Here is a 23,380-nt window from a genome sequence, read left to right as displayed (position 1 = left end):
TGCGACTCAAGGTTTATAGATAATATGTCTATCTATATTATCTATAAACCTTGCGTGCGACTGACGGCCAGGTCGCATCTGTCCGTACCATGGACATATTAACGAACCTCTCTTTCTACGATCAGTCCATTTATAGTCGGTCTATGGTCCGTACTCTCTGTTTTCTGTCACGAGGTGTCGCCAGTAGCTATTGTTGTTGTTATTGTTGTTGTGCTGGCAATACTGTGGCTGTGGCCGGGACGGGTATCACCGGCCGGGACGGCTCGTTTCAATATTATTACTCTGTGAGCCGCGGCGCCCGTGCTCAGTGCTCGCTGCTCAAGTGTTCAGCTGGTCGAGGGGAACGGAGCGGACACTGATAACGTTAGGGGTTTTATAGATAGATCCACAGATTAAATTCATTTAATCTGTGATAGATCTAAAGCCGCGGCGGCGACGTCGGTGGTCCGTCCGACCGTCCCTCAATTCGAACGAGGCCTTGTGTAGTTGTGTGAGTGAGCACGCCAGTGCGTCCCGATGACCGAGCGCTAATGTCGTGGCTCGACGCGACGGGTTTTGAACTTTGCGCGCGCGTGCAAATATATTATAATGTATCAACGTCTATACCTTTTTTGACCTAACTAGTACCATGGGGGCCGAACTATTTGCACATGTTTTGACTCCCGCGCAGCATCGTTTATTGGCAACAAAAAATACAGCGATTATCGTTTCGAATGTCAGAAAAACATAATTTTACATAATTTGTTAATTATCATTTATATTTGTAAAGATATTATTTAATATTTAAATGTCACATGTATCAGGTATATATAGTTAGATTTTACAAGAAGCATTAAAAAAAAAAATTAAAACAATAAATTACATGTAATTTTAATCAGATTTTAGCCTTAAATTATGCCCCACATACAGTGGCGCAATTAGGGGAGGGCGAAAGGGACAAATGCCCCAAGAGGCAAATTGTTGGGGTGTCAAAAAATTATAGCTTTTGCTGATGATGCATTCATGATTATTTTAATTTTTAAATCTTTTTGGTATTATTATGTAATTAAAATACATACCTACAAATTTTGTATTTAAAAAAATATTGTGAGCATCTAATTTGAAATTATACAATATCTAGGTAATTATAGGTATATTATCTAATATATAAAAATCTCGTGTCACGGTGTAATGTTCTAACTCCTTCGAAACGACTCGACCAATTTTAATGAATTTTTTTTTTGTATATTTGTTAAGTATAAGAATAGGTCATAAAGTATTTTTCACTCTCCTATGTCCTACCCGGGGAGGTACTCAAACAGGGATTTTGAGATCTACTGTGGACCTGGTAGGCGCTAAGCACTAAGCGATTACCGTCCACTTTTTAGTCTCTTAGGATCATTACTTTCGATATTAGTAATAAAATATATATTATTAAAAGTAAATAATAAATATTTTAAGTTGTGGCCAGTATACCTAATACCTAAAACAAACATTTTTAAAGTTTATCGTAGTAAAATATATAATATTTATCGTTTTATAATACTGAACGTAAGCGAGCTGGCTATTATAATATATTATATTCAATTGAGCATTCAAGGTTACTTGAACTGAACCTTTGGTTACTATTTACCCTAACCAGCTTAACCATAGGACATAACTACTATTAACTACGTTACATTTTTCGGAGTTATAGGCCCATTAGGGCATGATAAATTAATATACCCCAAAAATAATATTCAATACAAATATTTATAATATTATTGCCCTTTTGTATAATTTAATCATGTATTGTATACCTACCTACTCATACATAATTAAATTACAATATTTATAAACAATCACAATGGTGCAATAGTTATTCCTAACTAGGAATAATATTAAAACTCGTTTGAAACCGCGTAGTATGTATAATAATAACATATGTGTATTTTGTTTATTGCTGTTGCATTACAATTTAAAGCTTACCGCTTAGAGTAATAAAAGCTAAAACTACACTACATAGTACAGACTATACACAGTTTTTATATCCATTGCTTTGAATACTAGTGTTTATAATCAATGGTATATCTAAGGCCACAGAGTACACATTCTACCTATAAATATAATATATTATCATAGTTTATCGATTGCCGCTGATGCTTGAACTTGTTCCAACCTTCGAGACTTCATCGACACGGCAGATGTTCGCGTTGTTGGTATCCAAAAACAACCACTGCGGATATTTGCTATAAGTTATAACAAGCATATAACCATTAAAAAAATTAACTCATAATAATATACGTAATTAAATCACAAAAGTTAAAAAACTATATCCACATCTTGTTCTATAAAATTAAGAACGCCTATGTTCGAACACGGACGCGTTTTCGCGCCACCGCGCCACCGCGCCACCGCGCCGTAGCTTCGACATATATTACTCTCCCAGTGGTGCGGCGGACGACGAAAGTTCGCGAAGTGGCTTAACCCCTCATCCGCCATCAAGCACCGGTCGTTGGCCGTGCGCGTGGCCGCCGGCTGTACTTGGACAAATGTACAATTATTGTACATTTTACTTGACTTTGCCCGGCGGTCGAGCCTGACGCAGCGTTGCGTTCGCTCGCCGCCTTGAGCCGTGGATGTACCCGCGTTACTTAGCGCGCTGTCTGTTTGGCCGCTTTAAAACCCCCTTGTGGTTTTGGTCGACATTTTATTGTGTGCCGCCGCTTATAGCCGTCGCGTTCCAGCCGTTGATGTGAGCGCAACGAGCGTGATCGCTCAACGCGCCGTGCGTGCAGGCAAACCTCGTGTGAGCATACGAGTATTGAGATTTGTTCGCGTTTGTGTGACAAGCTGACAAAATGCGCCAGGTGTATCAGTGAGCTTTGTGATCGAAGTATTGTTCGCGCGCAATACAATGATAATATTACGAAACCATTGAATCCGAATTTAACACTATCCATTATACAGCGACATGTAAAAATAAGTATATTTAAAATATAAAAAAAGTATGAATAATACCTAACCAAGTTGGCACAGCTATTACACAATACTATTTTCATGTACAGGGTGATTCATAAAGCGTAAAACACTCATTATCTCAAAAAGTATTAATGTTTTTGAAAATATTTTTTTACATAGTTTCAAGTCGTTAAAAAACTATGTTTTTATTAAAAAATTATATTTTTAAATATTTTTTATCTATATAATATTTTAAGTTTTTTACTTTTTTGAATGACAGCATAGAGTTTTAAATTCATATTCCAAAGCAGAATATTTTTCCAAGTATTTTGATTCATAAAATCTAATTTAGGGCGAGTAGTCTATGAGGTATGAGCATTTAAAGTTTAGATGGGCGGAGTGGAGTGGTATGGGGTTACCCCGCAAATGTGTATCCACTACTCCGTTAGTCCAAACCTTAAATACTTATAACTCATAAACTACTCGTCTTAAATTCGATATTTATGTATTAGAATACTTAGAAAAATATTCTGCTTTGGAAAATGAAATTAAAACTCTATGCTGTCATTCAAAAAAGTAAAAAAACTTAAAAAATTATAAAGATAAAAAATATTTAAAAATATAATTTTTTAATTAAAATGTTGTTTTTTTAATAACTTGAAACTATGTAAAAAAATATTTTCAAAAACATTAATACTTTTTGAGATAATGAGTGTTTTACGCTTAATAAATCACCCCGTATATTGCTAACCAATTACATCCCACTATCCCGGTGCGCTATGACAAGTTGATTAAGGGCTTATTACTATACTGTATGTCTTTAAAAACTAGCGGTCATGATACTTACTATACTACTTTAGAATTCATCTACATAACTATCGGCATTTCCGGTGTATTAGGTCTACCGAGGTAGATAAGTGGACATATTACGCGGTACAAGTTAATTTACTTGATCATGATACAATAATTTATGTATGCGTTAAAATTATTTAGGCAAGGATCTAATCTATAATGAGCAGGGCTTGAATTGTAAAAAAATTAAAAGGTGGATACAAAAGTTTAAAAAAAAATGTGCGTACCCACTTGAATATTTAAATGTATTATGTCTGTACCTGTGGCCTAAGCGTATAGTCAATTTGTGCGTCACGGAGGGGGGGGGGGGGTCGAAGGGGCGTCTTTTTGACAAGCCTGGATTGAGGGAGGGGCCAAGGGGGGCCACATGTATGTATAAAGCCCTCAGTCTTCTCGGCTAATAAATTTGAATTTGTCGTCAAGTCTACTTGAAATCGACTTTCCCACATTTTCGATATTATCCCACAAATTCCTAAAAATGTCATATTATAAAAGAGTATTTAAAAATTGTACTATTTCAATTTTCGAAGAAGTTAAAATCAAAAAATCAAAAATGTGGGATACTCGATATCAAGTAGACTTGACGGCAAATTCAAATTTGTTTTTAGAATTCTTATCGCGTCATTAGATAAACTGGTATGTTTGGCAAAAAACACGTCTAAAATACTATGTCACGCGAGTGTCAGACAAAAACAGAAAATCACGGTATAGAATCCCCTTAAAGCATATTTTATTGTCTTCGGTTCACGATATAAATAAAATGGTATTTTATCTAAATCGAGCTTCATAACATATTTTGAGAATTAATAGTCTCTATTCTCTAACAAAATATGTCCACATTCGAATGTTCGATTTATTCTTCGACCGACTAAGCTATACACTTTTCACTTACTCGGTCACACTGTTTCTGATAATGGAAATTGTTTATCATTATTTCATATCAACATAAACAACGTCATATTACAAAGTGACACGATAATAATTATCATTGTGAATTGTGATTCAGTGATTGTGACAGCCACGAACTATGATATTCTGTGATATAACTTAATTTACGAGTTTCGTCTAGCCGTAAAGTAAATTATTAAAATTGGTAACGAATGTTTGTCGGTTGACTTTTTTAAATAACATTTTTAATTTACACGACACATCGTATTCAATTTTGGTTTTTATAAAATAATCAATAGTGAAGGTATAAAAATGGATATGGAGGAGGAGATAATTTATGCAGACGAAGAAGAAATTTCATATTTTGAATCTATTACAGGTGAGCGTAAGACTTTAAATACAATGTCAAGGTTGTTGAAATAAATTATGAATTTAATAATAAATTATTCAGTACTATAAATACAATTTATAACTATGGACTTGTTTTTCAACATAGGCTATCTATGGAGTTTTTTAGAATTTATTCAAAATAATGGATGGTACTTCCTGGCTTTTATAATATTGTTGGCATATTTAGTCCCCAAATTATGGCCTCATTATTTAAAATGGTCAGAACAAAGAGCAGTAGCTGCATATGATGCAGACATTAAAAAAAGTATGTATAGTTATCAATTTATCATATTAGTTTTCATTGACAGAAACTAATAAAAATAGCCATGTATAATTTATAGATCCAGATTTATTTAAACAAAAACAAGAGGAATTACAAAGAGCTCGAGTAAAATTCCAAGAAGAATATGAGAAAAAGGCTAAAATAGCACTTGAAAAACAAAAAGAAGTAAAATTAGTTAATAATTATAGTAAATTTTAGTTCTAATTTAAATCAATATTGAATTATATGTTAGAAAGAAAAGAAATTATTAGAAGAAAAACGAGCACTATTAAATAATGGAATGGCCGCAGGACAGTCTATGAACAGTTCTGAAAAGTCAAAAAATTCAAAACCAGGTAATATTTATTTTTAAATTTAAGTGTTGTGCATTGATTAAAAGACATTTTCACCGGCATAAAGATAATTTTTTTCATTTTTCCATAATCTGTTCAGCGAGAGAATGCAACGCAGGTCGATCATTATTGGGTTTTCTGTGCACCCCGTAACACCCTTTCTTAGGGGATTCTGTTTTGATAGCAGGGTGACACAGTGTAAGCCCTTTCTCTCGCTGGACAGAGTATGGTATCATTTATGTATTTAATTGTTCTAAAATTGTTTGTATTCTCAACCAACTTGACCCAATATATAATGTATACCTCTTAAGTATATGTATTACATAGATCTGATAATTAAAACTACTTGTAGGTTCATTTAATAATTATTTTATTTTAATTTTCATAGTAAATAAATATACCTACATAGAAACAGTTTTATTAACTGTATATACAACTTACTATTTTGATGTATACATAATTTGGCATTGGTTCAATACCTATATTTTTATTAATTGATAAACATTTCGTGTTCTTTAGATTACAAACCTTTAATGGGATCTGGCAGTGGTTCAAATTATAGACCTCCAAGAAGAAGTGCATGTTCTGGAGGTGGATGTGGATAAAAGTGAAAAATAAATATTTTATTTCAATAATTAATATCTATGTACAATTTTATAATATTACTAATAAATAGTTTATTTCTTCAGCTCATATTATGCTTATTGTAAACAAAATTTACAATAATTGTATCTGCACTAGAGTAAATATTGAAAAGTTATAGGTAATATTATTAATATTATCATAATTCTTTAGTCATCACTCATTATATGTTAAAACAATAATCCGAGAATATAATATTATTATTTATGCAACCAAGAATTTTAACATATGTAGTTAACAAACTTAAATTATAATATAATTATATTTTACTATTGATTTTAGAATAAGATATGACAATGAAATAAAAATAAAGTATAAACAATTTTATAACTTATAATATATGTATTAGCAGAAATTCATTATTGTTATGACGTATGATCCTACGAATTGCACAATAGTGTTACCATTTTGATCAAGCATCAGGAATTTTGTATCAGACCATGTTGAGATAATTATGGAATCTGCCGTCTAAGGGATTTTATGGGGTCATTAATGACATAATATTGATATGCTGTCAATCTTAGTATTACTACAACTTACTTCAGAGATTGTCTTTAGCTGAACATTAAATTAATACTAATTATTAAATAGTGCTGGCATTTTGATGCACTTAGCGTTTTTTTACAAAGCTAGCTTTATTATACATTGTTGTATTCTATTTATAATTCTTGTATTTTGAATGAGAAAAAGGATTTGGTATTTTTGGTTTTAAAGAAATTTAAGGTATTTTCTAAATAATAATAAACATTTTTTCATATTAACAAAGTTCTTATTTAAGGATCTAGCAAGTAATAGAATATTATCAGTGATGGTCAAATGGTTTTGTCAAAATTTAAAATTCCCAATAGTTTTCAAAAGCGCCGGGAAAAACAACATAAAAATTAAGGAAAAACCAGAATTTTTATGCAAAATCGATTTTGGTTTTTGGCGTAAGTCTAAAACAAATCACAGTATATACATACATTTTTTACTGAACATTTATATTAACATTTGCTATACACCATAAAATATTCAAAATATTTTGACTTGTTTTGAGCTGTTTACAGACATAATCAATTTTCAGTTTTTTTTTCTGATTGTCAATAAAATGTTATTTGTTGGGTAAAAAGCTTGAAAATTCAATAGAAGGCTCCTAATATATTGTTTCAAAAACAGATTAAAAATATTAAAAATCCAGTCACAAACTTTTTTTTATAAGCATTGAAAGTTTAAAAAATGACAAAAATTTGCAAATTATTTTGAGTTAGAAATTCATAAAAAATTTTCTTTTTAAATCTAAGATTTGAAAATGTAATTCAAGAATCCTCATAAGTTTGTTTACCTTTATCAAAAAAAAAATGTCTACAAGTCAAATTAAATTTTTATGAGCGTTTGAAATTCATATTTTTACAACATTTGATATTCCCTTGATTTCTCTTGTAACGATTTTCTTATTTTGTTGTAATTAAAAAACGAATGACTGTAGATACTTGAAAATTTCACCGAATGTTTATATTAGCACTTTCTATACATGATAAAATTTATAAAATAATTTGACTCTTTTTGAGCTGTTTACGAACACTGTCAGTTTTCAATTATTTTAGTTTTTTTTTCTATAAATATCAATAAAATTTTATTTGTTGGGTAAAAAAGCGTGAAAATTTAATGCAGGGCTCCTGATATAATATTACAATTGCAGTTGAAAAATATTAAAAATACATAGGCCCAATTTTTTTTTGTAAGCATTTAAAGTTTGAATTTTGACAAAATTTAATAATTATTTTGAAGTTGAAAATTTATAAAATGTTCAACTTTTATAGCTAAGGATTGAAAATTTAAAACAAGGTTCCACGTAAATAAGTTATATATAAACTTATATACTTTATTCACAACAATATTATACCATTGAATTCAAATTTAACATCAAGCATTACAGTGACCCACTTGTAACATACTTTACAGCAGAGCGACACCCACTTGCCAACCTTTTTATATTTTAAAGGAGTATAATTTTAATTTGTTAGGATTTTAACCATCAAGCAAGTATTTAGGTTTAAAACAGTATAGGTTACAGATGACGGATTTATGATTAATTATGGTACTTGTATTTTTTGATACAAAATCCAAATTAATAATTATCTTTTAACTTTTTTTGATTTTGTACAAATTGTATTCAGTGATATAACTAAAGACCAGATTTATATTCTCTTAATACACCTAATATATGATGGTAATATCACAGAATATATTAAATATATTTCAAATATTCTGTGGTAATATTCTCTAAACAACCTTCGAAAATTCTCAAAAATTTAAAAAATATGCAAAAATAATCAATAAACATTAATATTATATGCTTTTATTTTTGTCCACTGTTAAAACAATGTCTTTTTTGTTGAATGGTTCCATTGTGTTAATAGGTTTTTAAAATTGACTGATTTTTTTAATTTTCACGGCCATTTATGATACTATAACTGTGTGTTTTCTTTATATTTAAATGACAAATAGTTATAAATGTTAAAAAAAAATTTTCCGGGTTCCGTATTATTGATATTAATAATAAATAAATATTTTTTTCTCACAATTTACAAAATATTCCAAAATATGCTAAATGGGTTAAATATTCCCTAACCTATGAAATATTTTCAAATATGCATTTTTTTTACACTCAGAATTGAACGAATCGTCTATATTTTTACTCTTATAAGACATGCATAGACCCAGTAACAATATGTAAAATTGTATAAACCCAGTATTTAGATAAACCATGTATTTTTTGTAGTATTATTTGATTTAAATTGTTTAAATCAATTGGACCAAATTTATTTATTTATAATTATTTTATTAGTATTTAAAATAAATAAATCAATAATTTAATTTAATTTAAATTGTTTTACTTTTTGTTCATATTATATGTCTAATATATTTTATCGTTTATTCAAGTTGAGTAATAAAGGGTTTTTGCACATGAAAAAAACAAAAAATCGTAAAGTTTGTACAATTAAATAATTAATATAATATTTTCACGAAGGGCTAATATAATATTGGTACTACATTTTTCAAGGCTTAAGGACACCATTCTAGGTCTTAATCTTGGCTGGCCTTCTGGCTTCTATGTAATAACTAATAAAGTATATATTTTTTAATTAAATTATTTTGTGTTGTTTTCCACATTGTTTTGTGATTTTGTGAATAAGCTATGTGAAACACTTTTTAGTTAAACAAATATAAATAATACTAATTAGAAACTTTATTTTACATTAATCTTTCAATTGAATTATTTAACATTTATGTAAATATTATTAAAATAATTTAAAACCTAATGTATATAATTGTATAACAACAAGTAAATATTTTTATAGATATTTAGAATTTGTACTTACCTCTTTAATTATTTTCTTAAATATTTCATAATTGTCACACAAGCAGTTATTCTGAAAAAAAATTATCTTATTAATGTTTGAATTTTTTTTTTATATAAATACTAACATAGCTAAACTGAGGCAAATAATTTGTTTGTTTTTTTTCTTTCTTTGATATACTGAATAATTTTCCACTTTGTAGGTTGTCTTTAGTTTATAAATGATACGACTATGCCTATTAAAAGTTAAAAAATAATATTAATTAGGTAATAATAATTAATACAATGAATAATTTAAAACAACTACAAAAATACAGGTAAAATTAAAAAAAAAAAATTAATAGTGATCAATTATTGGTGTTTGGTCAAATTGAAAAAGGTGGATAAGTAGATATCGCTCTGCTGTACAGTAGGTTGCAAGTGGATCACTGTAATGGATAGTGTTAAATTTGAATTCAATGATATAATATCATTGTATAAGAAAAACGATTCAATTATAAACATTCAGTCAAAATTTCATGTCCCTACGGTCATTTGTTTTAGACTTACGCCAAAAACCAAAATCGATTTTGCGTAAAAATTCCCGTTTTTCATGTCGCTTTTGAAAACTACTGGGAAATTTTTACTTTTGATCCCCCAAAGTACCAACTAGATTCACTTTCCTATCAGAAAAGTTACTGTTGAAGAAAATCCAAGCGCTTTTACTGTCCTAAAAGGTGATGACAGACACAAAAATCAAAAAAAATAAAAAAAAACACATCATTATAAAATCAATAGATTCATCGCTTCGCTCAGAATCTAAAATATACAGACAAATTATGAATTTAAGTCTAACCAATAATACAAAAAAAAATACTATACATTTTTAATGTATAGCTGGACCACAAAAATTATAATTTAAAACAAAATATCACTTAAGGTGAAAAATCTCAATTTAAATTTATAACTTTTTTTTACTATTTTAACTGTTACTTTGTTAACAATTAATTTTTGAAAACTGTATATTATGTTATCACTCATAACATCATATTAGTAAGAAGACCAATAAAAATTGCAAAGAGGATAATTAAACAAAGTAGTTAGTGGTTGGAGATTTCAAAATTTGTTTTGTCCACGCTTTGCTTGCTTATGATTCTAAAAGTATTGATTTAACCTAACAAGTTACAGAATTATGGCTTTAGATTAATGTCGTAGGTACAACCAAATTTGTATATTAAAAACGTTAAATCAAATAATTTAGGAAAACGTACATGAAAGGGAAGGCAACCAGTGCAGTATATTTTGAAAGTAATTTTATATCAAAACTACAAATTTCTTGGAGATCTTGTTTAAGCTGAAACCAAAAAATATAAACACAATCATAATGAAATGAAATAATATACAAATAGATAATATCATTATTAATACAAGTTTATTATATTATTTACTATTTTTAAATCCAAAGCTTTATAAAGAATTCCTTTATTCTGAATAATTAAATAATTTGTGGGATTATGATGATCATCTGCCTCCAAATCCTTTTTAAAAACATATTTATTGAGTTGGTATATAATATATCATTTTTAATGTAACATAATATTATACCTCATACCATTAATGAATACTCACCAAAATGTTTGAAATTGATCGACTGGTGAACAATTTGTTCTTAGAAAATTCTATTGATTTTAAAAGTTCTGTTAAGGTATATCTTTGACCCGTATTTTCACTATAAACATTCATTCAAATGTATTTATTAAATTAATTATATTTTATAAAAACATTCAGTATCATTGAATAATCGAATCCGGACATTTCGGCATGGCCATTTTGGCGTGATCGTTTCGGCGTAGTCATTTTTTCATAAAATGATTTTAACCGCGTTTAGATAATATAATGTTAGCATTAATTATATTGTACCGATATAATTTATCAGCTTTTATCTCACATTCGTCGGTTGGATGCAGGTATGCCGTATGAACTATATAATAATAATTATATATATATATACTATGGGATTATTTGGCTTCAGCTTTTGTTAAAATTGACGACATTTACAATAGTGTAAACTTATTATATGATGAACTGCCTGAAGAAATATTTCCTCTCTTAGAATGGTTTGAAGAAAACTACATCGGTACAGTTGTAAGAAATCGTCGTCGTAACCCACTTTTCCCCCCTATAATTTGGAACGTTCATGATCGCGCACTTAAAGAAGATCGAACAAATAATCATGCAGAAGCGGCAAATTGTCAGCTTAATCTACAAATGGCAGTTGACCTCCCGACACTATGGGTATTTATATCATGTTTAAGGTGAATTCAAAGTGGCCGAGACACCTTCTTTTGCCAATTAGAAACAGGCAAAAGTCCACAAAAAAAAAAATAAAATCGACGTCAATAAACGTATTTTAAAATTAGTCAGCGATTATGATAATCATAATATTATGAGTTTTTTAAGAGGAATAGCACATAATTTTAGTATGATGACCTGAATATTTGTATTCATAATTTTAATAGCATTCTCCTTATTTTAATTAAATGTGTATTATTATACTTAAATATACCTAATTATTATGTACAGTTTTGTATACAAAAATTATTTATACATATATTTATATTTTATACCTAATTTCTGTAATGGCCCTACGCCAAAATGTCCTAAACCGTTAAATAATAATTATTCACAAAAAACAACTAGTCATATTGGTTATAAACACCATTAGAATCATATTAAATGTACCCGGTTGATACTATTTTTATGTCTATCTAAAAAACAAAGATAGAATTTACAAAAATTCATTACATAAATTTAAGCTAATTTTTTGTAATTAATTACTGAAATATGATAAAATTATATAATTAAAATAAGTCAGTATAATAATATAATACAATATAGAAATATAGTTAGGTATATATGTTACCGGCATAGACGTAAATTAAGGAATTAACATAAATGACTAGTCATTAGTCAGTAACAATATTTCCGATAAAATTAGACAGTATACGATATTAATTAGGAAATAACGCTAATGTCCACTATTCTCAGGGAATGATGAATTTAGAAATATTTCCTAGGTAATGACAACAACTTCGGGCTTTTTCAGACATATATTTTGATAAAAATGTTGAATTCAATTTCAAATCAAAAATCAAAAATATATTGTAAACTGGTTGTTAGGTAAACTCTAATTGTAGGTAAGTACTTATTAAAAGTTGTAAACAGTTAAGTATGTAGAAGTTTAAAAAATGTATTTTTACATTTTAATTAGAAACAGTCTTGCATTGTCAATTCGTTTTATCTATAATCCGTACTAACAATAACATACTTTCCAGCTCTAATATGTCGATTGTCGTACAGTAGGTACATTTTAAGTAAAATATAGCTGTCTATATAGAATATTAGAATCTATGTCATCTATATAGTAGGCACACAATAGAAATCGCGATAACTTATTTGTTATAATAATTAATTAAATTATAATATTTGTACAAACGCATGCCTAATAAGCACTAGCACATTGCGTCATTGCATAACATATATCTAGTATTTACCTGTAGTACCTACCTTCAAAGTGTCACAGTATATAAAATTGTGAAAATAAATGATTCAATTTATTTATTTTATTTATATAATTTATTTTATATGTATTATTTAATTTCTAACCAAATTTAAATATTTCGGTACACAAAATTATCAACATTGTTTATCACTATTAGACATCAAGGTAATTTCCTAGTCATAGTTGTAAATGTAATAACAAAATATTTGAATTTTACAACCTTGCCTACAGGGCCGGTGGCAATGGGAGTATGGTGGGTCGTCACACCCCCCCCCCTTGAATTCTTCGTAACTATCAGTCGGCATTTTCTTAATAACAGAGAGCTGTCAGAAACTATACGACTTGTTAAAATCTGTTTTCCTAGATTTTCTTAGGTGATAATTTTAATAATAAAAACGATGGGTCCTCGGCAGTCCGCAGTATTTTGATTTCTAAATCGGTAATTACAGAGGATGACATTATTAATAGTTTACTGTGTTATAAAACCTATCTGTAGGCTGTGGGTGGTAGTCAGTGGTGTCATTTCAGTTTTAAATAGAAGGGGGTAAAAGTTTCGACCAGCCCAAATGGGTAACTTAAAAAACAACCACTGGCAAGCACATATTAATATATTATGTTCCTGATAAATTTTTACATGACGGTGGTTTACCTAGGTTATTCCATTAGTGTAACATGCAGATGCCGAAGTTTTATTTTAAATTTTAGTTCCTATAACCCTTATCATAATATATTTATTTAATAATACACAATTTTTAAAGTTTAAATAATCCAGACAATCCTGTACCTGTACGGCTAGCAACTGTTTGATATACAATAGTAACAATTAGTAGTATAACAGACTAAATGCATATAACTGTTCAAAATGTTTTAGTTCAATGTTTTTTAGTATAATATTTATCAAATTTTAATTATTTCAGTGCACCATACCAATTATACAGAAAAACCAGGAATTTTTATAGGTACATCACATAGTTTGTTTTAAGAAATTGCGGTTCGACATTTTTAATATTGGCTGGGTATTTATGTTATAACCTAATTTACATCACTGATGGTAACGTATATATTATATATTAATTTAACTTAACATTTTAAATATAATATATTAAGTGCAGCTAAAATATTTTTAAAATATTTTATTTTCATATGATAAATCAACTTACGTTTTACAAGAGAAGCTTTTGATAATATGAATCATTCTAACAAAACAATAACCAGTGTAATAGGCATCCCACCCAGCATGGTGTAATTTCATATCTTGAGCTAGAATATAAAAAGACTTTTCAATATAATGCAATAAAATGTTATGTTATTATTATTATTATTTATTTTAAGCAAATCTACAATCTATACAGTTTTGCATAATAAGTAGGTTTGATAAAAGGCAGAAAAATTAACAGTGAGTCTTAAGATTAGGAAGGTTACCCAGTGGTAACGCCCTACAGAAATTATACGTTTTTAATGTTAGTTAAAAAGAAATGATTGTTTATTATTTATATATTAAAATAAAATTTAGTAAAACAAATTTCATCATAAATTATTACACAAATATTATTTCTAAAATAATAATATACATCATTAAAAGTTATTATTTTTACTTTAATAGATAGTTTTTTATGAAATAAATATTAATGGTTCTTTTATATTCATAGGTTTTTACCAAAAACAGGACAAAGCAGTACATTTTAATTTTAATGCTGTTTTTAAAAAAATAATTAATTAACTAAATATGAATAATGAATATTATGAAATATGTTATATTCTTACGTTCTTCAACACTAGTCAATTGAATACTTATAGAATCTGGATATTTTTTGCCATCTCCATCTTTTAAATATGAATATATTTCCGGGAGAGAACTTCCAATCCATTTATCTGATGAAAAAATAATTTTCATTTAGTTTATAAAAATCATAAGTCAATCAAACTTTATAATTTAATAACCTTACAAACCATTTTTAGATACTATACGTTTAACCTCCTTACATAATAATTTAGTATCATAAATTGGTCCAAAGTTGTTGGATACAAAATTTTGGAAATCTTTAAAGTTTTCTGAAATAAGAAACGTATAGAATGTATACATTATGTATGAATATATTTGATTTAATTTATCATGCTTCATAAACTTAAAAAAAAATTGTGCAATAGGATTTAGTTTAATGAAATTGGGAAACTTGATTTGGTACAATCAACAATTTTATATGAAACAGATCATAGAAGACATAGGAAGAACTTACAAAGACTGAAAGTAGCTATGATGGATAGGGACAAATTCATCAGTCATTCGATCAATCTAATGATTGCAAAACCAACAAATTGTGGATCTATAATATTACAATTTAGGTAACTATCTAAAGGTGAAATGTGGAAATATTTAAATTTTAAACTAATTTAGTATTTTAGCCTGATAAATATGTAAATATGTTAAACTATGTATATACACTGACCAGGTAAGGGTGTGAAAAATTGGTTGGATAAAATTAAAATATCTAAAGCACAGTTATGCCCAATTATCGGTTTTTTCAATTTTGATATTAGTTTCATTAAATATTTGACACCCATCATTTTATTTAATAAACTTAATTTTAGATTTTCATGAACTGTTTTGTTCAATATTTCTGAATTTGTATTAGCTTCTATTTTTGTAATATTCAATCCTAATTGACTCTAAAAAATATAAATATTTTACAAATTATCATAGGTAGGTAATGGTTATTTTCTTTATAATATTACTTCATCTATGAGTATATATTTTAACTTTTTCAGAAGATAATATTGCATTAATATAATAAATGCAGGTTCATTGCATCCATTTATTTCTAAAAACGTCTGCTCTCCATAATTGGCAGTATCATACCATTCAGAAACAATTTTTAAAACTTTCATTAATTCTTCTTCAATAGAACGAAATTTTATATTAGTTTCAAAATATTTGTCAAAAAATAATTCATCCAACATTTCTGACTTTATTTTTAATTCTTCTTCATCGGTTAAATATGGTACCCTGCTATGAAACAACTAAATAAAAATAAAATTAAATAGTTGTAAAATATTGATTAAAATAATTAAAATAAATAGGTATAAAATAAGATTTACCTTGTTAAAATCAAAACTATGTTTACATAAAAATTCAACACATGATGTTTGAAAATTGACCACACTATCAGATTTATAAAATGTCTGCGGGTATGTATAAAATGAGTATGTACTCGTTTTAAATGTTTTAATTTTGTCATCATAAACATAAATCGCCATACCAAACTGAATACAAGTTATATCAGATACTTTTCGGTGCAATTTGTTGTATCGTTCTTCCGTTGTATCGAATAAACTGTAAATGCATTTATGATGTTAGTAAATTACAATAATTGATTAGATGATATTGTAAAAAAATGTCTATGAATAACTGCATTTGTAAAAGATAAACCAAAACATAGATATTCGTAATAAAAAAATAATTAAATAAAAAAAATGTTAAATAATGTAGATATTTTACTTCCTAAATTAGCAATGAGAAATAACAGTCTTTCTAATACCAGCACACTGAATAAGTTACAGGTTTGGTCAAAGGAAAAATTAAAAAAAACGAAAACAATTTTTCTTTAAGAAGGTACATATTTTTACTTTTTAGTAATATATCATGAGAAAATACTGGCAACTATTATTGAATTTTTTCAAACATTTCTGTATTTAGTTATAACTGAGCTTACTTATAGCTCTTATGGTTTGTGTTGGGTTTCAAAATTTTAATTAGAAACATCAATCTCCAGTACTAAGGGAAGTTCACTATATCTATCATAATAACCTATATATTCTGGCAGGCTTTTTAAACTTGTCATTGAGCATGCATCTAAAAAATATATTTTTTATTATGATAATTTTATTGGTAATTTAACTTAAATTTGGCCTTGTTATTCCTGTAGATTTTTATTTTTATTGTGGATATATGTAAAAAACTTACCTAAATGGCTTTGATACATTGTCGAATAATTTGGAGAACTCCATATCTAAGCTTATAAAAGCACATTCTTTGATTTCTTCTTCGATAACCGGTAATTCGGAATAAAAATTTTCACAAGTAATCTCACCCATTTTTTAAATGTAAAATAAAATCAAAAAAAAATTCGAATTTTCAATCAATGTGAAGAAAATCTATAAACTATTATAGATCTATGGAAAAAACCTATAATAGATAGGTATTAAATATCTATTACCTAACTTATTGAAATTCAACTGTACACATTTTATATGCGCTGCAGTACTGTACATAAATTTGGTATAATAAGGTACCTAATATATTGTTCTATGCTATTAATTGTCTGGAGAATGAAAATACTAAAATAGTTTATACTGTTTATAGGTCTAATTATGATAGCGATAAGAGATAATATTGCCATTTGCCGCGCAAATGACACAACGAGATTGTGGTAGCTGTTATTATAATTTCTTATACCGCGTTAGCGGTTAATAAAAATATTGTCTCAACAGCGAACAGTCAACACGAAAAATATTTTGAGGTTGGTTGAGTGATAACATAGTCTCTTCTTTCTAAATAATTGTGGTATTTACTACTCAGTTTCGGCCGTTCCGTTTGTATTTGAGAACATTTTTCATCCACAAACATCGAAGTAAGTATTTATTTAATTAACTAATTTACTTTTTATTCAGTTATATTATACACTTCGTAACGCCATCCCTGTCTGATAAATTTGATTTTTGACAGAAATCAAAATTTATATTTTTTGTAATCTGTACATATTGTGTTGTATTATAAATTTATTCTCAAGTAAGTAAATAATACTTTTTTAACAGAATGTTGATGCCGAAAAAGAATCGTAGGGCTATCTACGAATACTTGTTCAAAGAAGGTGTTATGGTCGCTGAAAAGGATTTCCATAAACCTGTACATCCCGATATTGAAGGCATTCCAAATTTGCAAGTTATCAAAGCTATGCAGGTATTTAAGACAGTTATCCTGAATATACTCTGTATACATTAATGTTGTTTTCTAATTTATGTAGAGTCTCAAATCTAGAGATTATGTCAAAGAACAATTTGCGTGGCGTCACTATTATTGGTACTTGACGAACGAAGGAATTCAATACCTTAGGGATTATCTTCATTTGCCAACTGAGGTAAATATAGGGTTTTATAAACTTACTTCAATATTTTATTATTAAATATATTCATAATTTAAAATATTTGTATTGGTACGATTAGTACATAACCTACATTAAGTATTGAAAATAATAATGGTTCGGATTTAAGTGCCCTTAAAATATTTAAAAACAATTCATTCAACATATAAAATTGTGTAGGCTTATAAAAATAAAAAAAATGAGTAAAAAATTTGACAAATTACAATTGTATTACACAGTCATCTACTCTGAAAAAAGTTGTATGTCATTAAGTCAGCTAATTGGTTGATGTGACTTATAGATACATTTCAGCCTTGGCTAATTTAAAACCAGATTATCTGATATTTTGTAGTTAAAATGATAATGATTTATATTACGTAGTACTATGTATTTATTATTTGAATTAAGGCAATTTATTTGTCATAATACGAAAAATAATTTTATAAATGTCCCAAAAATTATATAGTAATATAATCCGCAAAAATAATGCCCCAAATACATTTTGTGGATTTTGATGAAGTACATTCCAAAAAAAAAAAAATTATGGTTTTTAAGTTCATACACTAAAAAAGGCATTAATATGTCTGCAACTATATTCCTAAAAATGTTCAAATGTGCAGTATAAACATCATAATTTTTTTTGGTTTCAAATTTGTATGATTAAATACATATTTGTGTTTATAATTGTTTTTATTAGACTTTGGAAATTTACTTTTAATTATTTATCCATCTACTTATCGGTTTTTTTTTTATGTGTAGATAGTAATAAACTTTTCAACAAATTTGGCTCATAATTAATCGTAAAAATCACTTATAAAAAAACTGCTCTTTACTTGTACTTTAAATGCATGGTATGTTGTTATACAGAAAAATGCAATCTTGTATAACAAATTTAAATTTTAAAATCCTGTTGCCCTGAAGCATTTTTCTGTTTTCAAGCATTTAATAGGTCTTAGCAAGTTTAATAATTCAAATGTATGAATCTACAGCTCTGATCGATAACTTTTTGTTATTTATCTTTATATAATGCTCAGTATGCATATTGATGTGCTTTTATAAACATTTGTCTTCAGATTGTTCCAGCTACACTGAAGAGACAAGCTAGACAAGATTCAAGAGGACCCAGAACCACACCAGGTGGTAGACCTGAAGGCGGTCGGTCAGGTGAAGACAGAGCAACATATAGGCGAGCTCCAGGTGCACCTGGTACAGACAAGAAAGCTGAAGTGGGTGCTGGTACTGCTGAATTGGACTTTGTAAGTATAATTAGAATTATAACAGACAAATAACTTTTTTTTTAAATATAACTTAACAATTATATTAATCATACATTTTTATGTTAATTCAGAGAGGACCTGGTGCATTTGGTGGATTTGGCCGTGGCAGAGCTCCACCTCAATAAATGTAATTAATTATATTACTTATAAATAAACAAAAATAAAAATAAAAAAAAGTATAAAATTTACAAATTGTATTTTTTTTTTTCATTGTTTCAACCGACAATTTGCCTAAATCTTAAATATCTTAGTAATATTTAAAATTAAATTTACCTATCAGTTAGATTTATACTACATATTATTTTCTAAACTGACATACTTCTCTACACACTCATAATATGAATATTAATGACTAATTACCTAGGCTCAGATCTTTAAACACTAAAAAACAATGAAATATACGAACACTTATGCTTTAAAAAAAGCTCTAATGTGCAGTTATTTTTTTATAAAATATTTATTTATATGGAAATAAACTTGGAAAGTGTATTAATAAAAAAAAAAAATAATTATATATAATATTTTAATAACGAATTGTTAGTGTACCCATATTCTATGTTTTCCTAGTTAAAACTCTTTAAATGATCATGTGTTGTGGCTCAGAAAGTTTTTGTAAACAAAATAATCTTTTAACACTTCTGGATCTACCGACCTAATTGGTGTTGTGTACTTGTAGAAAATTAGTTAATTTGTTGTAAAATCTTAGGGAAGACAACCCATATTGAAGATAATATATTTATACATAGTATAAATAAAATTTGCTTTTATCTTTTTAAAAAGTTTTCCAATTTTTATAAGCTTTCCCTAAATCACTTTTAATTATAGTTATTGTTTGGATAAAGTCTGCAGTTTTAAAATTGATTAAAAACTGGTAAAACGATAACAATTTACAACTAGTTCTTAATTTTCAGTAAAAACAAAACAGCGGCGTGCAATAGTTGTTTGTAAAAATAAATCTTATTGAAAAAATAATAAATAAGACTAGGTTGATCATAACAAATTTACAGCTAATACTTGCGTATGTGGTGACTTAATTTTTAAACTATTGAAAATTAATTTGTTTTATGTATATACTTCTCTTAGTTTGTTATAATTTTAAAATATGCAACATAAATGTTTTATTTTGGTTGTATGTATCATGAAACCCATTAGTATTGAATCAAATATTGAATATGGAGTTTCCCAAGATATATAATGCAAATGTATGAAGTACCGAGCCCCGGTAATGGCTGGACTCAATTCAGGATAAGAGTACACTGTTTTTATGCACGTTAATTGAGAATCCAAACCGTTACACCTCCAGACGATAGAAAAGCGTTCTGCCATTGGCTACTCATTGATGATGGTACACGGAAGATAATTATTAATAGTGTGAACTGGACCGATTTTTTTCCACTACCTGGTAATCTTTGATTCTAAGTAAAATACATATTAAACAATTTATTACTTGAATAACTTTACACGAAGAGTGCTAAAAATACTAAAATTGTTTTTCCAATGAAGTATCTTAATATTGTAGTACCACTAGTACATAATGATTTTTGAGCTATTTGTATTTAAAAGTGCGACAAGAAGAGAATTAGTAGTCATCGTGCTATTTGTCTTTTTATTTGTTAAAATGTTAAGATGACAAGTGTTTAGTAGAAGGGAAATCAAGAGGTTAATTTATGATTTAAAGTCTTCTATGAAGCTTCAAATTATTTTATTAATACATATTACATTATAGCGTGTGTATAGATAGATAGATAATGTGATTCGTCTCTTGGGCATATGCACATAGGTATTTAAGTATGTTAGTTCATAGTTAGTAAGTAGAAACTAGAAGGAATAATATAATAAGTATCTTAAGGAGTTATTGTTTGTCGTTAATGAGTGTCATACTGTCATTCTTTTACGGATATGAGAGCAATGAATCAACATAAAGCTAATAAATTATATTCCGTATAAGTATCATGAATAAATTATGAGCATTTTGATTTGAAATCTTAAAATATTATTATGTTCAAAAAGGCAACCATTATTTAAAAATAGGATCACATTTTAGATTCAGAGCAAAGCGATGAATGTATTAATTTTATAATGATGTGTTATTTTTTTATTTTTGTGTCTGTCATCACCTTTTAGGACAGTAAAAATGCTTGGATTTTCTTCAACAGTAACTTCTCTGATAGGAAAGTGAATCTAGTTGGTACCCAGTAGTTTTCAAAAGCGACGCGAAAAACAAAAGAAAAATTAAGGAAAACGGGAATTTTTACGCAAAGTCTGTTTTCGAGTAAATCGATTTTGGTTTTTGGTGCAACTCTAAAATAAATGACAGTAGGCACATGAAATTTCGACTAAATGTTTATATTAGCATTTTCTATACACCACAACATTTTCCAAATATTTTGACTTATTTTGAGCTGTTTACGGACATTTTCAGTTTCCATTTTTTTTAGTTTTTTTTTTCTATAAATATCAATAAAATTTTATTTGTTGGTTAAAAAAGCTTGACAATTTAATAGAAGGCTCCAGGATATTGTTTCAAAGGCAGATGAAAAAAATTTAAAATCCATTATCACAATTTTTTTTTTAAGCATTTAAAGTTTAAATATTGACAAAATACGTAAAAATGACGAAAATTTGCAAATTATTTTGAGTTGAGAATTCATAAAAATTTTTCTTTTTAAATCTAAGATTTGAAAATATAATACGAGATTCCTCATAAGTTTGTCTACCTTTATCAAAAAAAAAATGTATACTAGAAAGTTAATTTTTTTTTTCTATAAATATCAATAAAATGTTATTTATTGGGTAAAGAAGCGTGAAAATTTAATGCAAGGCTCCTGATATAATGTTACAATAGCAGTTGAAAAATATTAAAAATACATAGACACAATTTTTTTTTATAAGCATTTAAAGTTCGAATTTTGACAAAATTTAATACTTATTTTGTAGTTATTCAATTTATAAAATGTTCAATTTTTATAGCTAAGGATTGAAAACTTAAAACAAGGTTCCCCGCAAATAGGTTATAATATATAAATTACTTTATTCACAATAATATCATCAAATATATTTTGTAATATCATAGACTGACTGAACGTTTTCGCTCAGTATCGTTTTTCTTATACGATGATTTTATATAATTGAATTCAAATTTAACACCATCCATTACAGTGACCCACTTGTCACCTATTTTACAGCAGAGCGACATCCACTTACCCACCTTTTTTACTATTTAAAATGCTAAGAGAATATTATATTAAAAATGAATCTGCATGGTATCACCATCATGTTTGTGAAATTAATTATTTAATATAATTTGAAAAATTAGAAATTAATCACTTATTTTTAAACAATAATATGAGAAATAGAAATATTTTCTTGCACAATTATATTAAAAGGTTAAAATTATTATAGTGTTTTTTATAATTATAGGCAGGTATACTATAATAATAAATTAAAATATCTTATTTTATTAAATTTTGAGTAAGGAGGTGTGTTCTATAATTATGATCTTGGAATAGTGCCCAGTCCTTAAAGTTAGAAAACAAACAAGTTAAACCATTTTTAGTCAAGTGACTAATATCTTAGGAGTTGTTGTTTATGCTGTATCTTTAAATTTTAAATTACTTAATTGGAGGCTGAATTAAAAATTGTGACTATAGATTTTTAATATTTTCAAATATCATTGTAACAATATATTAAGAGTCTTGTATTATATTCAAGCTTTTTTCCCAACAAATTACATTTTATTGACATTCATTGAAAAAAAACTAAAAAAATTGGAAACTGT

General features: G+C 27.6%; 3 protein-coding genes across 11 annotated transcripts; 2 read left to right on the top strand and 1 right to left on the bottom strand.

Moving 5' to 3' along the window:
- Positions 1-1,556: 1,556 nt before the first annotated feature.
- LOC132944622 (pre-piRNA 3'-exonuclease trimmer-like) lies at positions 1,557-17,599 on the bottom strand. 8 transcript variants are annotated; one of them, XM_061014073.1, is made up of 13 exons: positions 17,149-17,597; positions 16,284-16,518; positions 15,921-16,205; positions 15,635-15,854; positions 15,138-15,239; positions 14,952-15,059; positions 14,348-14,447; positions 11,255-11,354; positions 11,074-11,163; positions 10,897-10,979; positions 9,775-9,882; positions 9,669-9,719; positions 1,557-2,207 (listed from the first exon to the last, which is right to left on the bottom strand). In XM_061014073.1, the coding sequence occupies exons 1-12, from the start codon at positions 17,277-17,279 to the stop codon at positions 9,677-9,679; spliced, it is 1,605 nt and encodes a 534-aa protein (XP_060870056.1). In that variant the 5' UTR covers positions 17,280-17,597; the 3' UTR covers positions 1,557-2,207; positions 9,669-9,676. The 8 variants fall into 8 exon arrangements, 7 of the variants coding, with proteins under 7 accessions (XP_060870056.1, XP_060870055.1, XP_060870054.1 ...); XM_061014072.1 differs by lacking the exon at positions 1,557-2,207 and adding an exon at positions 6,656-6,774; XM_061014071.1 differs by lacking the exon at positions 1,557-2,207 and adding an exon at positions 6,782-9,494.
- LOC132944623 (uncharacterized) lies at positions 4,763-6,636 on the top strand. Of its 2 annotated transcripts, XR_009664476.1 has the most exons (6): positions 4,763-5,038; positions 5,156-5,314; positions 5,391-5,497; positions 5,565-5,667; positions 6,184-6,337; positions 6,376-6,636. XR_009664476.1 is itself a non-coding variant. In XM_061014076.1 (5 exons), the coding sequence occupies exons 1-5, from the start codon at positions 4,972-4,974 to the stop codon at positions 6,267-6,269; spliced, it is 522 nt and encodes a 173-aa protein (XP_060870059.1). In that variant the 5' UTR covers positions 4,763-4,971; the 3' UTR covers positions 6,270-6,357. The 2 variants fall into 2 exon arrangements, 1 of the variants encoding a protein (XP_060870059.1); XM_061014076.1 differs by lacking the exon at positions 6,376-6,636 and having other exon boundaries at positions 6,184-6,357.
- A 57-nt stretch (positions 17,600-17,656) lies between the features above and the next one.
- Positions 17,657-19,794, top strand: LOC132944625 (small ribosomal subunit protein eS10). The gene is made up of 5 exons (XM_061014077.1): positions 17,657-17,815; positions 18,000-18,144; positions 18,209-18,322; positions 19,399-19,581; positions 19,674-19,794. The coding sequence occupies exons 2-5, from the start codon at positions 18,001-18,003 to the stop codon at positions 19,725-19,727; spliced, it is 495 nt and encodes a 164-aa protein (XP_060870060.1). The 5' UTR covers positions 17,657-17,815; position 18,000; the 3' UTR covers positions 19,728-19,794.
- The last annotated feature ends 3,586 nt before the right edge of the window (positions 19,795-23,380 follow it).

This window comes from Metopolophium dirhodum, chromosome 5 (assembly GCF_019925205.1).
Source record: "Metopolophium dirhodum isolate CAU chromosome 5, ASM1992520v1, whole genome shotgun sequence".
Lineage (NCBI taxonomy): Eukaryota > Metazoa > Arthropoda > Insecta > Hemiptera > Aphididae > Metopolophium > Metopolophium dirhodum.
This window is presented reverse-complemented; position numbering and strand designations above follow the sequence as displayed.

Coding starts and splice junctions, on each gene's coding strand:
- LOC132944623 (XM_061014076.1), top strand. CDS start 4,972: ATGGATATGGAGGAGGAGATAATTTATGCAGACGAAGAAGAAATTTCA. Junction 5,315..5,390: donor TGATGCAGACATTAAAAAAA/GTATGTATAGTT, acceptor TATAATTTATAG/ATCCAGATTTATTTAAACAA. Junction 5,668..6,183: donor GTCAAAAAATTCAAAACCAG/GTAATATTTATT, acceptor CGTGTTCTTTAG/ATTACAAACCTTTAATGGGA.
- LOC132944622 (XM_061014073.1), bottom strand. CDS start 17,279: ATGGGTGAGATTACTTGTGAAAATTTTTATTCCGAATTACCGGTTATC. Junction 16,206..16,283: donor ATAGTTTTGATTTTAACAAG/GTAAATCTTATT, acceptor ATTTTTATTTAG/TTGTTTCATAGCAGGGTACC. Junction 11,355..14,347: donor AAAAGCTTCTCTTGTAAAAC/GTAAGTTGATTT, acceptor GAATGTTTATAG/TGAAAATACGGGTCAAAGAT.
- LOC132944625 (XM_061014077.1), top strand. CDS start 18,001: ATGTTGATGCCGAAAAAGAATCGTAGGGCTATCTACGAATACTTGTTC. Junction 18,145..18,208: donor AAGTTATCAAAGCTATGCAG/GTATTTAAGACA, acceptor TAATTTATGTAG/AGTCTCAAATCTAGAGATTA. Junction 18,323..19,398: donor ATCTTCATTTGCCAACTGAG/GTAAATATAGGG, acceptor ATTTGTCTTCAG/ATTGTTCCAGCTACACTGAA.